At 37.7% G+C, this 17,915-nt stretch overlaps 2 protein-coding genes across 2 annotated transcripts; both read right to left on the bottom strand.

The window, feature by feature from the left end:
• Positions 1-548: 548 nt before the first annotated feature.
• Positions 549-1,286, bottom strand: LOC148031452 (uncharacterized). Its single transcript, XM_087685759.1, has 3 exons — positions 1,205-1,286; positions 1,010-1,111; positions 549-884 (listed from the first exon to the last, which is right to left on the bottom strand). The coding sequence occupies exons 1-3, from the start codon at positions 1,247-1,249 to the stop codon at positions 645-647; spliced, it is 387 nt and encodes a 128-aa protein (XP_087541885.1). The 5' UTR covers positions 1,250-1,286; the 3' UTR covers positions 549-644.
• A 12,000-nt stretch (positions 1,287-13,286) lies between these two features.
• LOC148031451 (pentatricopeptide repeat-containing protein At5g27110-like) lies at positions 13,287-17,420 on the bottom strand. Its single transcript, XM_087684985.1, has one exon. It carries the CDS (start codon positions 17,326-17,328, stop codon positions 15,028-15,030), a length of 2,301 nt encoding a protein of 766 aa, XP_087541111.1. The 5' UTR covers positions 17,329-17,420; the 3' UTR covers positions 13,287-15,027.
• Between the last annotated feature and the right edge of the window lie 495 nt (positions 17,421-17,915).

The raw sequence follows: 17,915 nt of genomic DNA, 5'->3' as shown, positions 1-17,915 counted from the left end.
GAAGAGACTAACATATGATCATATCATACAATTTGTTGATGAAGGATGGGATACAAGGACAGAAGGAAAAATTATATGTAAGATAGATCAAGACTCTATAGCTTGTAAATATATGATTGCTACTCAAAATTTTATCCTTAGCTTTTACTATAGTCGATGGCATTTTGTTGGTAGTAGTCTAGTTGCTTTAGACCAGAATCTTAATGACTTCAGCAAGGATCCTATTGTGGATCTTGATATTTGGTTCAACGAGGATATTATTGCAATCTTAAAGATCAGAAAATCATGTACGCTACATCAAGTGAGGATGGATTTACAAAATGAAGACATTGAACTACCATGCTCCTTTGTATTCCAACTTGACAAGAAACGAGTAAGTTTTCACATCATATTATATTTACTTAGATGTATATCAAGATCTCACTTTCTAACTAACAAACATTTGTAATTTATTTTTTGCAGATATCGAAAAGGAGAGAAAATAAAATACACTGCAATGACATTCAAGAAAATATATCTTTACTATCAATATAAAATACATGTACAAATTTTGTAGCAGATGTCTATCTGCCATCTCTATGAGATATACAAGGGCTGAAGGGCAAATTTCTATATATGAAGGCCTACAAGGCGATATGGCAAAGCTATTTCTTTTTTGGAGAACTATCCTTTCTAGGAGTCCTTTTGCCTTGCTTTGATGTCTTGGGTATAGAAGGTGTTGAAGCTATGGATTTGCCTTCCGTGGTTATAGGCACCGCATCTCCTTCATGGTGCAAATCCCCACCAATCTCTGTTGTTGGTTGTATACAATTGACCATCATATACTTCAAGAGCTTTGCTCTGATGTACCAAATATGCTCAGATGTATAGCAATCCTTCGAAAACTGTCACACATTTATAGAAAAAAGAGTTTTAGTTCATTATTGTTCTTACAATAGACTATATTTTTATCATCAATGGACTATTTGCAATTAATATCTATCTTAAAGTTTAGCATCTTTCATATTACCTTTACATGTTTATCATCATTAAGATAAACAAAGTTAACCATTCTTCTAGCATTTGCAATCACCCTCCAGCCACAAGAATGGCTATCATCCTGATGGGGACACTGCAACCACCAACACAAAGTAAAACTATAAAGAGGACGAATGGTAGTTCATAGAATAAACTCATGTTTCAATTATTTTAATGAATAACTTACCGCAACTTGTCTATATTGCATTGTTGCAAGCAAATCAGATGGCATAGGAGGTCTTTTCTCTAGCTCTTCAATTAATCTTTTGGCACCTCTGTATATAAAATATGTTGAAATTTAGAGTACTTACAAAAAAAAGAATTGAAATATCAAGGAGCCCTTGGATAATATAACTTACAATTTAGCATTTCCATGGCTTCCTTTCATAGAGTTGATTAAAAAGCATTGCTTATCCACAAGGTCTATTGCAATCAAGCTCCAATGAGAACTAAAAGCAATCATATCTCAACAAATTAGTAGGATAAAATCTCAAAAACTCTAATAGAATATTGAATCACTTACTTTTCATTATATGGAATTATAAGCAGCTCCAAAGTATGGAAGTCAATCAAATTGAGCCAGTGCTCAATAAAACTTGCATCAAGCTCATTCCTCATAAAGAATGAGACAGATGGATCAAAAACCTCAATTTTTTGTTGTATATCCAAAGGAAACTCATGCATTATACACCTAGAAAAGGCATAGAAATAGTGAGTATAAACAAGAAAAATCTTATTGCTAAAAAAATATCAAAAAGTACAAGTAATTATGGATGGACATACCTTAGGCCAGCAAGAATAAGAGTGTCATTTACTTCTCTTCTTTTATCCTTAAGAATCTGAACACATCCAGCATCAAAGGAGAGAACCTCAGTTCTTTTGCCTAAGTCACCAGGTAAGAAACAAAACACACTGAATCCTTTTGGATTAGTTGCTTCAAGAAGGGTGGCTAGCTCATTTTCAAAGGACTCTAGTTGCTCTATTTCCCTTTCTTCAACCCTTTGCTTCCTATACTCTCTCCATTTATCTGCTTGTTCCTCTTTAGCCTTCTCCTCTTTTTCATGTTGCCTTGTATCCTTCTCATGGGTGACCCTTGTATCCTTCTCATGGGTGACATCCTCAACCCTGACACCAAAATCATCTTTCTTTCTTCTAGCTGGGGGCACATTAAGGATATTAAATGTCTTCATATCATTGAGGGGAATTGGCTCAAGGACCTTTGAAAATCTATACCTTAGCCTCCTAAGAATTACCATGTCCTTGTCCATGAGTGTGAGCCTATGAGCATGAGCAGCACAAATGTAGGCATCTTGGAAAAACTCAATTAGAAAATCCTCTGTGGCTTCTTGTATACAATTAAGAGCTGTTCTTGTCCATCTGAAACTATCCAAACTATATCTGTCACAAATTTCCCTGACAAGCCTCTGAAAAGATAACTTTGGAATTGCATTGTCAAGAGCATTTACTGCCTTCCTAATCTCCCTTAGACACCTGAAATTTTGAGAAAACCTTCTCCTTGGCTTTGACTTTCTAGAGAGCCTCTGAGGCTTTGAAGACTGATGAATCTTTGATGCTAAATCCCTCGGATCAATCTTCCATTTTCTTGCTGTTGACTTAGTCCTAGCCATCTGCCAAAAAAACATATGTTACTTCTTCTCCAGCATGTAAAGCAAAACGCGAGTCCCAGACAAGAGTTATCTATGCTGCATGGCGTTTTCTCGTATCAGCTGAATTTTTCTCGAGCTATCTAGTGAAACGCGAGTGTCAAGCAAGGCGCCTCCTTGCAACTGCTTCTTTTCGCGTTTCACCGGACTTGTTGTCCATTGTAGCCAGTGAAACGCGAATTTAAGCCAGGAAACCTGCTTGAAGTACCTTATTTTCGCGTTTCACCGGACAGCTCATGAATAGCATAAAAATTGACAATGTGAAACGCGAGTGTCAAGCAAGGCGCCTCCTTGCAGCTGCTTCTTTTCGCGTTTCACCGGACTTGTTGTCCATTGTGTCCAGTGAAACGCGAATTTAAGCCAGGAAACATGCTTGAAGTACCTTATTTTCGCGTTTCACCAGACAGCTCATGAATAGCATAAAAATTGACAATGTGAAACGCGAGTGTCAAGCAAGGCGCCTCCTTGCAGCTGCTTCTTTTCGCATTTCACCGGACTTGTTGTCCATTGTGTCCAGTGAAACGCGAATTTAAGCCAGGAAACCTGCTTGAAGCACCTTATTTTCGCGTTTCACCGGACAGCTCATGAATAGCATAAAAATTGACAAAACCAAGAAAAAAGAGCTTTGATCCAAGGAAATCTTTTAAGATTACTTAAAATATCCATAGGGAGGAAAGAAACAGGCACCGAGAGCATGGAATGCTCAGATAAGTAATTATTAACAGCAGCATGGATTTCAGATAGCTCATGCAGATCACAGTAAGATTTCCTTAAATATCAACAATATTAAGGAATGCTTTCACTGTGGAAAAAATTCTTTTGTAGTGGTCATGAGCTAATAATAACATAAAGGATTAAGGAAAAATATTAAAACAATGCATTGAATGGAGCTTGTTATTGAAAAGCAAGATGCAGAAACCATACCTTCTTTTCAGCTTGTTCTTCACAATCTCAGCCTAACGATGACAATATGCTTGAAGGTTTGCTTTGTTGGAGAAGTAGTGAAATGCTTGGAGATTGGAAGGAAATGCTTGCAGACTGGAAGGAACACCAAAAACAAAGATGGAGTAGCGATGAAATGCGATGAAAGCTGAAGGCGGTGAATTTGCATGGACTCAACGTTCTTCGCAAAGTGTTAATAACACACGTGTGACGTACTCTCGCTTATCGAAATTTTTTATTTACTTGGAAAATGGTTATTTAACACACGTGTAACGTATTTTTGGAAAAAGAGAATGCGCACGTCTTCTGAGGAGTTTATTACGCTGTGTTAAGTCAGACACGTGTACACGTATTTTTCCATTATTACACAAACTTTTTCGTTGGAACTATCACCACATGCTTAACGGTCGATATAAAAGCATTTCAAACCCATTTCTCCGACATTGTCTTCTTCTCTGCCAAAATTTCGTCTCGACTTCCCTTCAAGGTCCTTGCATCCTGTGTGGAGAGCAGTTCAACAATCTTTGATAGGTAACAATTTTTTTTATTACAAGCATTTTAACAAAATAAATTTGATTAATATAGAAAGAATATTTTATAACACTTAAACAATTAAAGATGTTATGTGCTTTCTATCTTTCAAAAGCAGCAAAGCTTTTCCAAAAATGATTATATCATCAATTTGTGTGTTTCCATAGAATTTATTTATTGTTCATGTTTCCTTTCTTCATTTGCAATTTTTAACAAGTAAAACGCGAGAAAATGTATGTGTTGATGATATTTTGCTTAGTATCGCGTTTCACTGGCCACATTTTAGAATAATTTTTGTCTTCAAGCTAGTGTCCGATGAAACGCGATTCCTTCACAGGCATTTGCCTTTCACACTTTAATTTTCGCGTTTCACTGGTCAACTAAAAAAATTCTCCTGTTTTGATTTTTTTGTCTTGGAAAATCAATGTTGGGGCCTCTTTCCATGATATCATCTTGTTTTATTGGATATTGGTTCTTTTCTGCTTTTTTTTTTCAGGGATAAATATTTTTCTGGTCAAAATGACAAAGAGGAAGCTATCTCTGGAAGAAATGGATGAGGAGGAGATAATTGAGACATCTGATGATAGGCTCTTTGATCTTTTACACATCACTGGAAATTCTTCCAAGTTTTGCTATATCAGGGAAATTTTCAATGTTCCTTTTGATTTGAAGGAGTTACTGGAGGATCTTGATGATAAACTTAAGGAGTACAAATGTTTTTATGATAGACATGTGCAAGGTTTGGAAGTCAATGGATTTGTTCATTATAGTGATGTCATGGGAGCCACCAATACATCCAGGTCAACTTTGCTCGGCAGGTTCAACCTCATTGATGAGGAATTCAGAAAGAAAGAAACATGTTGCCCTTTCCACAGGTACCAACACCAATGCCTTCTAATCCACAAGGACATTGGATTTATTGTGTATCTTCAATACATGGAAAATTCTTCTCCAGATATAGACCAACAGAGAAAGCTAGAGGATATTGCAAGTATGGATAAGGAGGTCGAAGAGAAGGAGGAGATGTTCCAAGAAGATGTTGAGAATCAACTTGTCTAAGGTTTTGATGTAGGTTTATTCAAGAGTGACAATATCACAATGGTGGAAGAAAAGGAGATTGAGCCAAGTGCACATGTTAATGAAGAAGGTCCTCTTGCCTGTGTTCCAACATTTCCCACTTATCTTATCAACAAGAAGAGATATGTGTTGCTAAATGATATTCAACATCTTTTTGATCATAGAGAAGATTATTGCTTAGCAATCCTTGCAGGTTGGGGCAAAAATGACATGAATTTTATAGGTTATGAACAAGAACCACTAGCAAGTCTTGATGTTGAGGAAGAGAATTTCCAAGATAGCTCTATAGCCTTACATACATGTATTAATCAGATCATAGAATACGAAAAGGGGGGGCTACCTACAGAAGAAGAGTTCTTGCAGGTCCAGAAGAAACTTCATATTGATGATGTAGGGTATGAAGAGAGATTGAAGTCTCCATCAGATGAGAAGCCCAAGAGTTCAATAAATCTTTATGATGATAGTCTTCTTGAAGAAGATGAACACCCTAAGGTATGAAATATAATTCGAAGTTACCCATTGAGTTTATGTTAGACTTTATTATGCATTATAGATAAATATCTTATATCTTGTACTGTTGTGGTTTGTTCTATAGATTGAGATTGAAGATCTGGACAACTTTCTTGGAAGGGCCAAGGGCTCTAGGCCAATGAAGCTTGGAAAAAATCAAAGCCTTGGCCATTATATTGGAAACTTAAACAATCAAACAATTGTAATATATCATAGTAGATTCTCAAGCTCTCCAAGTCTACCAATGATGGCTTTGAGAGCTATCTCAAAGGTTATTGGATCTCAAGTTTTCAGCAGAGGTTTGGACAAGATCATTTTGGTGGAGAAGGAAGAAGCCATAAGAGTTTTTGGCTTTATGCCTGGATACAGTGGATCTAGAGCTGGATATTTTGGAGTTCTTGGCTCCTATTTGCTCTCTTATGTAGGAGATAGTAAGAATTTGAAGCTTCTTCCAGGCTATCGGAAACAAGAGTTTTTGAAATACAGAGGTCTGATTGAGTGGGATGAAACAAAAGATTCCTCTAGAGGCCCTGTCGAGCTACCTGAAACCAAGGACTCCACTGAAGGCCCTGTTGAGGTGCCTGAAACTAAGGACTCTTCTGCAACACAATCAGACTAGAAGATGCCAAAGATTAAGGGTTTCTTGAAACCCATCTTTTCCCAACTCTTTGTTTGGTTTGTAACCATTCTGTAAATCTTTGCTTTGCGGAAGAATTTAAATATCTATCTTTTCTTCTTTGGGTAACAATTTGTATAGTCCTTGCTAAAGATGATGTATTGCTTGATGTGGTTGTATCTTTAAGCTTGAATTTATGCCAAATTTGTCGATAGAACCATTGAAAGACCTCTAATAAACTGTTGGCTTTGTGTCTTCCACCTCCATGTCTTGTTTGTCTGAAATATTTTGTTCTTACTTGATAATGTGATTTTTCCATACCTTGGGTTGACCAGATAGATAGAGATCCATATTGTTTAATAAAGTATGGAGCATGGTTGTATAGAATATGCTGCATAGTCAACAAATAAGGAAAGTTATTAAAAAACATTATATGAGTTCGACAATGAAGAAACAAACATATACAAACTTCTTACCATATAGTGAGTAAAGTGTTGATCACCCCAAGCTTCTGTCATCGCCTTTTTGAAAAGGTTCAATTGGTTTTTAAAGTCTTTGAGATCATCGTCATTCCATTCAGTCTTATCACAATAAAAAAACACTTTGTCTAGTGTTTCCCAAACTTTAGCTTTTCTATTTCGAGCTTGTCCATTATTAGTGTGATCCTTAACTACATTATGTAGGTATTTCCACTGATTAAATTTAATAGTTGAGCCACCATTTCTCGAGTTTATCTTGCCAAGTATCCCATGAAAGCCTAGAAACCTTCTAGCCTTCACTCCACCAATAGATGGTTTTTTTGGGACACAATTACCATCCTTAGACTTCTGAAGATCTGGTTCAATAACAACATTGCCACCATGCAAACCAATTGCAGAGAGAACTTTTTCAACCTTTGTTATAGCATCTGTTCTAGTTGATAATGGCTTCAACTTCCATGCAAATCCTATATAGAGATGAACAAGCTTTTCGATTATCCTGCAAAGTGCATGAAGTGTACAAATATGGGCATTCGCTAAAGGAATGTCCAAGACTGGTTTAAACTGTGGATCCTTATTGTGCCTAGAGGGAGCTCTATTCCAATTGCTTGAGTTTAACTCTACAGCTGGTGACATGCAGTATAAGCAAGGAGATCTCGAGTTAGCTCCTTTTGATACATTATACATACATTTGAGTGTCTTTAGGTCACCAGCTATGTGCCACTCAATCCTGTAGTTCCCTAATCCTTCAACAAATAGCTCTTCTCCTGCTTGTTGCCTTTGAATAACATTAGGTATTGATGTTTGATGAAAAACCCAATATAGTATATCAAAATTCTCAGTATCTACCTCAAATGCTCCTAGCCACCAGATATTATATTCAGATTGAACACTAAATGATGTTGAGTGATTGCAATGACTTGACGAAAGTGCTCTATTCATCAAGGTGATAGAGATTCTCTCCAATTTTTTACATTTCAGAATCTCACTTTCATCAAGTTTAATCACAAATCTAGCCACTCCCTGTGCCTCAGCTACTGACAAGTCATAAAATTTGATCATTAAGCATTGTAGGGTGGGCAAGTCAAGGAAAATATTGTTAAACTCATTGAATGTAACCTCCTTTTTCTTGCCCTTGAAGCTAGCCTTGATATGAAAAGGCTCACCTAGAATCTCCATCACTTTGTTATTAACTCTCTGTCTGATAGTCCTAACCACAAATGGTTTCGGAAGTATGCAATTGTGTACCTGTCCTTGCTTCATATTTGATTGTAAAAGTTGGAAAAGTTGCATATAAGCATCTCGACTGATACCAATACTATCCAGTGTCTTGTGTACTAACTCAGAATCCAAAGAATGATCCTTCACAAATGACTCCAAGCATTGTTTCTTTGCCTTTTTAAATTTCTTCTTCTCCAAAATATCCTTTGAAACCACTGAAGGAAGAAGATGATAATAAAACTGAGCTGCTTTTAAAGAATCTCTTTCACTTGCATTTGGTTGTAGAAGAGATCTAAGCAAAATTAACATCACAAATCAATGCAAGTAGTTTAAATAAAGCCATATTTAAGATTTTTCAAGTGAAAAAAAATATACCTTGCTGCTTGGATCCTTTTACCACAGCCTCCTCCTCCTCGTTTGAGATTCTCAATATTTTTAAGAGCTCTTTGTCGATTTCGAAGGCCTAATAAAGTTTGCTTTTGTTGATAAGCTTTGATACGCTTTTCCAATGAATGAATTTTTTGTTGACAATCCTCTAGCTTCTGCAACAACTCTATATTGTGTTTCATCAAAAGATGATTCTCTAGTCCAAGGATATCCTTTTCTGCAACAAGATTAAGTGTATAACCTAAAAATCCATTGTAGCCATCACCAATAAACCTCATTAATGACGAGCTATTATAGAAAGGAGGAGTGCTATTTCTGCTAGGATCTTTGGGATATAGCTTTCCATCTAACCAAAGATCAATATTCTTCTTTCCTTCAAACCTCAGTATATGTTTCATAGACTCTATAACCGTGATAGATTTTGTTCTCTTTCTTATCGGTTCATACTCACTGTCCAACTCAATATGAAGATGATAGAGAGGTCTTTTATGAGAGCTACAGGGATCATTAGATGATTGATCCATAGCTGAGTTACAGAGATCATTGGGTGATTGATCTATAGCTAAGGATATGATTAGAAGTAAGAACGAAAACAAAGAAGAGACTAATAAGGAGAAGAAAAAAAGAAGAGAGAAACGATGGAGAAACGATGGAGGGAGGCAATCGAGTATCCACCAAAATTCAAATTGAATATTACTTTTCACTTTAATGAGGAGAGGTAAGATCTTCATTATGACATCCCTACCAACTTTATGGCGACCTAGATTTCTAGGTTTGATGTGACCACGAGAATATCACGACAATGATTTATTAACGAATTTTGATATTTTAACTTACCAAAATATAAACCTTTTAAAAATTCTATAAAATGATTTTATTTCGTAAATTGTTTTCTCTCTCTAGGATCTCTTACAGGGCATTTTCGAGACCTCAAAACTCCCCTAATGATAGACCTTGATAAGCTCAATGCGCTTGTCCTCAAGAACCTCCATGATTAAGTGATACTTCACTTCAATGTGCTTTATCTTTGTATGCAAAACAACATTCCATGCCAAATGGATGACATTCAAACTATCAAAGTGTAATATAGATTCCTATCCTACAATGCCCAAGTCTCCTACAAGAGAAATGAGCTATATAAGTTCCTTGCAGATCTCACTGGTTGCAACATACTTAGGCTCAATTGTAATAAAATTATACATGGCTACAATCAAGAGACCCAAGAGACTACACCACATGTGAAAGTAAAGACAAAACATGTAGTAGATCTCCTAGAATTTATGGCCTGACAAAATCAACATCTACATATTCGAGAACAAATACATCATTCCTTTCATATGCACATAATTCTAGTGCCATTCAAGCATCTCAATATACTCTTTACTATCTCCTAAAGCTCTTGACAGGGTTTGCCATATACTTGCTAGTCATTCCCACTACATAGGCAATGTTTAGACATGTAGTAACCATAATGTACATCAAGTTACCAACTACGAATGCCTAAGGAACCTTGGCCACTTTAACCTTTTGATTTGGGGTTGTCATCTTGGATTTGTTTCAAATATGGAGGTGATGGAATGTTGATTGCCTTTGCTTTCTCAATCGAAATGCTCAATACCTTCCCAATGTATTCCTTTTGAGACAATTAGAGTATCTTTTTTCTCTAGCCCACATAATATGCATGCTCTTTCCTAAGTCCTTTATATCAAAGGCTTCATGCAATCTTTCCTTCATGCGTCCACATCCATGACTAACTTTTTAGCAATTACCATGTCATACACATAGAGAATCAAAATCTTTCGACTACCGTCCATAGCCTTCCTAATGTAGAGGGAGTACTTAGTCTCACTTCTACTGTATCCCTCAAATTGCATAAATGCATTGAGCTTATGATACCATTTCTTGGGAGCTTGTTTCAAATTATATGAGCTCTTATGTTGCTTACCCACCAACTATTCGTTGCATTTCACAAATAACCCTTTAGGATTTTGCATTTAAGATTAGCTTTAATATTTATACAAATGTGTTACATGTACGTGCCCTTATGAAAATATCCATAAAAGAAAATTGTCTTTACACACATTTGAATAAGCTTCCCCTCTTCCTTGGCAACTAATGTAGGTCTTATATGAAGGGTGGTCATCTTCACCTACTAGTTAGAACATCTCATCAAAGTCAATCTCCTTCACTTTTTTGAATCCTTTGGCCAATCAATCTTGCATTGTACTTGGGCAATGTATCAGGTGGAGATACCTTCAACTTGTAAAGTCAATTGCGTTGCAATGCATGCTTACCCTTAGGCAAAGGGACTAACTCCCAAGTAGCATATTTCACTAAAGAATCCATCTTTGACTACATAGCCTTCTTCCACTAATGACTATTATCCCTAGTCATACATCAACATAACAAGAAGACTCACTATAATTTGTAACCAGATGGTAGCTAGCGATCTAGAAATCCTCGTAGACTATTGTAAAATTGGATCAATAGGAGTCTCTAGCTATCCCACTTGTCTATCTTGTAAAACATGAGGCTATCCATATGCTTATGGTACTCTCATCTCAACATTAGCTAACGATCCAAGTCCTGCATCATATGGAACAAGACATACATAAATACTTATGTGATGGCTGTACATCTTCTTGGAAGACTACCTTGTGGATCACAAGTGTCTTAATGGGCTGCCTATGCATGTTATCCACACTAAAAATAACATCATGGTTCCATACTATCTTCTTAAACTTGGGATGCCATCTGTGATAACCCATTTCTCTTAACCCACTAAAAAATATGTACTTCTTGGACTTAGGATCAAGCTTACTCAACTTGTCCTTAGATACATGCATAAATGCTACACAACCAAAGATACATCATCATAACTAGGCCCTTTCTCCTTTGGAATTCCACCGTCCAATGGCTTATTAGGAGATCTATTAGTAAAGTATGTTATAGCCTTTACAACTTTAGCCCAAAAACCCATTAGTGAGACCAACATTAGATATTATAGATCCTTTTCTAAATGGTTTTATTCATCTTTTCAACTATATTTTGAGTAGAATTTTCAAGACTTGTCAACTCTCTTTTGATAGCACACTTGCATAAAATTTTGTAAAGGCATAATAAGTGTATTCACCACCATTTTTAGTTTTTGAGCACTTAACCTTTTTGCTTGATTGATTCTTTACAAATGCTAAGAACTTTTGGAATACATCTAGCATATCACTCTTCTTACAAAGAGAGTAAGCCCAAACCCTCCTAGTGGTATTATCTATGAAAGTGACAACATATAAAGCTCCACCGAATAAGACTGTATGCATAGGCCCATACAAATCATTATGAACCAATTGATATACTCTGATTTTCTAGTATCATAATATCTCTAATGCGACAATTTAGTTTGTTTGCCAAAAAGACATTGCTCACAAAAGCCAATATTAGAAAAGTTCAAACGTAGGAGATAATTCAAACTACACAAAGCTCTCATTATAGTAATTGACATGTGCCCCAAATAGTGATTTCATAAAGAAGCTGATGGCTATTTAGCAAACATGATCTTTAACCCTAGAAACATGAAAATGATAGAAAGTACTTTGGCAACAATGAGAGAGAGGCTTTGCAAATTTTCCATACATGATCTCCAAAGTTTACCTTGTAATTGTAGTCATTAAGATGTCCAATATTCATTAGATTCTTAGTCAAGTTTGAAACATTTGTACATTCTACAAGACAATAGAAGATCCATTAGGCAATGACAAATATATATCCCCTACATTAACAAATACATATCACCTACATTAACAATGCTATATACATAGTTATTACTAAGATGGATGCATTCTCATCTCCCAAAAACATAATAATGAACCACTCTCTATGAAGAGTGATATAGAATGATACTCTTGAGTTCAAAATCCAATCTGTGACATGCCATTATGAATGCAACTAATAATGCATCACCAAGAGGAAACATATAAGATATCTCCATCATCATTGCTGGTCCCTATCTTTGCCTTAGCCTTCTATTCCCTTTTGCCATCATCCTCATTATGCTTTTTTCCTTTTTGCTTATAACAATAATTCTTTATATGTCCCTTTTTATTATAAAAGAAGCACTCCACATCCTTTTTACTATGAGATTTCCTCCTTAACTTGCCTCTCTCGTGAGAGTCCCTCCTAAAATTTCTCCTTCCTCTCATAGTGAGTATTCTAAAGGTCTTTGACCTTGCATTGTTGATTCTATTTACCTTCTCAGTGAACAAACTACTCTCAACATTAGAACTCATAAAACCACTTTGCAAATGTAGAGTTGCTAATGAATACCTTGAAAGTATCCCAACTCTTAGGCAAGGGGACCAACAAGATCACAACATTAAACGAATCATGAAAAGCGATCTTCTATAGTGTCAAGTGGTTGAAAATAATATTATAACTTGTTGAGATGGTTGGACATAGAAGTCCCCTCAATTTTCAGCCTCTACAAACATTAAGGTTTCTTAAGCTAACAAAACACAGAGCATAATAGCAATCTATTCAATACAAGCACCTCCCAACCTCAGAAACAATCCCCAAGTCTGCACATTATAAGCCTAAAAACTACAAAATATTTCCATGCAAAGCAAATGAGGGACCATTGCAAAGAAAAAATTCAGCAAGTTTCCATATCCAAAAGAGAAATGTACAACAAGCTAACTTCAACACACATGCCCATAAAGCTCAACAAAATATCTTTTATTACCTCCATGGCACACGCATGGGTGTTACCAAAAGATTCTATCAATTGAAAGTACATGCAGTACTATGCAGTTCTTTTCTCTCTATAATAAGTCTCTGCTGGTTAGCCAAATGTCAAAAGTTCATTAACATCAGTAGATACTTCCCATTTGACATGATGCAAACTTGTTACTGAAGTTCTTCCTAATAAGGGTCAACTTCAAGGCTGGCTGAAATGATAAAGAACAAATGCCAATTAGCTCCAAGGCTTTAGCAATCAAGAACGAATCTCAATAAATTCTGGCAGGAACACAATAAGTATAGAAGTCCACACATGCATGAATAAGGCTCGATATTGACTCCAAGGATACTGTGTTTTGCCATGCTCCTAGTCAGCTTTGTTGCTTCCTTGCATGGTTGCAATGACCAACTTTTAAAAACACATCTAGTGATTGCTGGAGTAAGCAAACTAAAAGCACAGATGTTATTAGTTCTTAATCTAGTAATGAGCTATCATGTGACACATCAATCTTTTTGGGCCACACATCATCACCCTAATCTTCACATAAAATACTACTTATCAAGGATCCTACGCACAAACCTCTTCAAACAACATGTCATAATGTATGACATTTCACACACAGTTATCACACTGCAATTACGTAGCTAAGTTTTACTTCACGCTAGAGGTTTCTGAATGATGTACATGTACAACAAACCTACATCATACTCTGTACAACAAACCTACTCCATACAATAGTAAGCCCTAATGGATTCATGATGCTTGGAAATTATCCATTGATTGCATAATGATATCAGCAGGTTGTGACTGAGGCGCTCTTAGATTGGAACCTAAGATCAACCCATCATGGTCTAATATACAATGGTGAAACTCGATTAATTTCATACACGGGTCCATATGTGCTAACATAAAAACCCAGAGCTGCTTTTGCCGCAGCATCAAAGTGGCCTTTCTAGCAATGATATCCTGTTAATCATTTAATATTCAGTCCCCCTTGTATTTTCTGTAAGCAGATCTTGGCTTCTTTAAGTCGACAAAGCTCTCTCCGATAACGTTTTGGCATACCACATGCATTCCAAAGATTTGCATATTGTGCGCATGCCATTAATCTTGTGCATAACACAGTAACTTTTCTGCTGTAGAGATCTTCCAACCAACGGGTTAGCCAGTATCTAACCACATGCCCAGGCAATAGAATCTCTCCTGGCAAAAGATAGAATGCCAGCACAACAATTAAAGTAATTTACACTTTTCAGTTGCATTGCCAAAGAGGGCCAAGGCCTCGAAGGTTGTCATCGGATCCTCTTGTGTCTTTTGAGGAAAAAAGAGAAAGTCATCCACATACATTCCACTCACAAGAGATTCCCCACTCAATGGTCAAATTCCATATAAGGAACCACCTTGTCTGATCAACTGGTTCATGTAGAAGGAAAGGGTGAGTAACAGTGGAAGGCACCTTTGTCTGACCAAATGGTCCGTGTAGAAGCAAAGGGTGGTTAACAACGGTGCAAAGCATGGCATGAGAATATGTACTTATATTTGGCATATTTATCACCCATGTGTACGTTAGCAATGCTATCCATTATTTGCAGTTGTGGCACAAATCATAATAGTCCAAGGTGCACCCCATCATATAGCACATGATTACTGTCATTAGCAATCAGTTTTCCAGTAGCTCAGAATAACTAGCTCTAGCTGAGAATGATATATATACTTGGAAGCATGTATGCAGGTCATTTGGATGCAGTGCTGATATTCCTTGCCAACTTCTCACTACAGCCATCTTTGACTGGATTCTTGGCATTAATAATTTTCTATTTTCAATACTTTTTTGTTCCTCGCAAACACACTCTACAAAACTCCACTTGCATCAGTCTTTAACAGTGCCTCTTTTGTTCCCATGCTCATTGCTGCAATCATGTCTGCATCTTCTGGCCTGACAGCAGCTGCAAAGATATCACCCATAGACACATATGGTGAGGCATCCTTTTCATCCAGCTGCACTGCGTGTTCAAATGCTAATCTTCCGAGCTTCTTGTTTCCCCATTTTTTGCATGCACTCAGTACAATAAGCCACATTGCACGATCAGCAGGATATGGCATGCCCTTGATCACTGCTGCAGCCTCGTTTAGGTGCCCAGCACGGGCAAAGAGATCAACCATGCAAGAGTAGTGCTGCAAGGTTGGGATGAGGCCACAGTGAGTGCGCATGGTCTCAAAGTATACTTGACCCTTCTCCAGTTGACCTGTGTGCCTGCAAGCATTTAGAACAATAGTGAATGCAAACAAATCTGGCTTCACACCAACTTCAATCATATCATCAAACAATGAGAATACATGTTCAGCCTTTCCAACCAAGGCATATCCTGCCATTAGCACATTCCTTGCAACTACATCCTGTAATGGAAGCTCGTCAAAGACTTCTTGTGCTTGTGCAAGAAGGCCACATTTAGCATACATATCTACCAATGCAGTGCCAACGATCTGATTTTTCTTTAGGAACCCCTCCCTGACAATCTCAGTATGGATTTCTTTGCCCTTCTCAGCAGCTCCCATACTGCCACAAGCTTTCAAGATACAAGTATAGGTAATTGCATCTGGAGAGGGACCCTCATTTTTCATCCGATTGAAACACTTCAGTGTTTGCTCACCGAGCCCATGTTGGACATAGCCTGCCATCAGTCCATTCCAAGAAACCACATCCCGAAAAGGGAGTTTGTCAAACACTTCTTCTGCTCGTGGAAGGAGACCACATTTCACATACATGTCTACCAATGCATTGCCAAGAACAATGTCTTTTTTGAGCCACCCCTGTCTGACAATCTCAACATGTACTTCTATGCCCTTGTCTGCAGCTTGCATGCTTCCACAGGCTTTCAACAAGCAAATGAAGGTAACTGAATCTGGATAGAGGCCCTTTTCTTGCATTTTCTTGAAACACAAAAGCACTTGTTCACCTAACCCACATTGGGCATATCCTGCCATGAGCGCATTCCATGTGACCACATTATGCAATGGAAGTTTATCAAACACTTCTTGTGCTTTTGCAAGCAAGCCACATTTTGCATACATATCTACCAATGCATTACCAACAACAACATCCTTTTTTAATAATCCCTCTTTCATGATTTTTGCATGTATTTCTTTACCCTTGTCTGCAGCTCCTAAGCTACCACATGCTTTCAAGATAGATATAAAAGTTACTGCATCTGGAGAAAAGCCCTTGAGTTGCATCCGATCAAAGTACTCTAGTGCTTGCTCACCATGACCATGTTGGACAAAGCCTGCAATCAGAGCATTCCAAGACACAACATTCCAGATTGGAAGATCCTCAAATACTTCCACTGCTTTTGCAAGACGGTCACATTTGGCATACATATCAATCAATGCAGTGCCAACAACGACATCTGTTCCCAGCAGCCCCTCTTTGGCTGCCTTAGAATGTATTTCTTCACCCATAACAGCATCTTTTATGCTACCGCAAGCTTTCAAGATGCAAACATAGGTGACAGCATCTGGAGAGAGACCCTCAAGTTGCATTTGCTCAAAGCACTTCACTGCTTGCTGACCATGCCCATGTTGGGCGTATCCTGCAATTAGTGCGTTCCATGAGACCACATTCCGAACTGGAAGCTTATTGAACACGTCTTGTGCTTTTGCAACAGAGCCACATTTGGAATACATATTGATTAAGGCACTCCCCAGGAAGATGTTATTTTCCAACAGTCCCTTTCTGACAATATCAGCATGTATTCTACTGCCTGCTTGCAGATCTTTCTGTTTAGTGCATGTCTTCAGCGAGGCAACAAGCATGCGGGACTGACTGACATTTTGCTGCATTTTGCGTTGGCTGCTGTTGTGAAGTAGAAAGGCACTGTTCAGCTTCCCCTCCTCTTGCACATGCACTTCACAGATTCCCTCTGCTGCTCTCAGCCTTTTCTCTGTCTTTCCTGCAGAGGGGAAGCCTTCTTCCACAAATTCCCCTTCGCTTTCTCTTTCTTCTTTGTGTGATGACATGTCGACCTGCTGCAGTCCTGGAGTTCTTGGAATGCAGAAGGGGCTGCAGCGGCCGGAGGAGACCCATGGAGACTCTTTGGTAAAGTTGTGACTGAAGTCTGGGGAATTCGGATTGGTCTGTGGATGCACTCTCATGAATTCGATGCAATGGATAAACGCCTAAGGCTGACTGTCCGAGAGTGTTCCTTCTTTACTCTTACGCATCCCTTCCTCAGTTATCCAAAGTCACTAAAGTCAATACAGATTAACGTTAACGTTGCAATAATTAATTAGTTGCTCGATACGTTTACGTTAGCAGTGTTAAGGTTTATCGAGATCTTCATATCCTTTTGTGGGGTTCGTAAATGTTGTAGTACCATTGCCCATAATGATCGTTGTATGGTAATGTAGGGTGGGTTAGCTTGTTCTTGTTGAGGAGACAACTACCCCTAATTATGTAGCACTTTGGGATAATCAATTGTAGCAAGCCTTAGATATTGTCATCACGGTGGGATGACCCCGGTCCCCCAAGGTTGGCTATATTTTATGGTTTCAAGGTGATCAAGCAAGGTGAAAATTTTCATTGCCTAGGTGGTTTACTTGAGTTGGGATCTCCCACATACAAAGATTTGAATGGATTAAGGTCAAAATTACATCTAAGGTCTAAAGATGGAATACTGAACCTCACTCATGGGGGAAGGCTTGTCATGCTCAACTCACTATTGGTTGCAACTATGGTATTT

This window comes from Lygodium microphyllum, chromosome 9 (assembly GCF_053477565.2).
Source record: "Lygodium microphyllum isolate KBCC chromosome 9, Lygodium_microphyllum_v1.1.10, whole genome shotgun sequence".
Classification (NCBI taxonomy): Eukaryota; Viridiplantae; Streptophyta; class Polypodiopsida; order Schizaeales; family Lygodiaceae; genus Lygodium; species Lygodium microphyllum.
The sequence above is the reverse complement of the archived record's forward strand: the minus strand, read 5'-3'. Positions and strand labels throughout refer to the sequence as shown.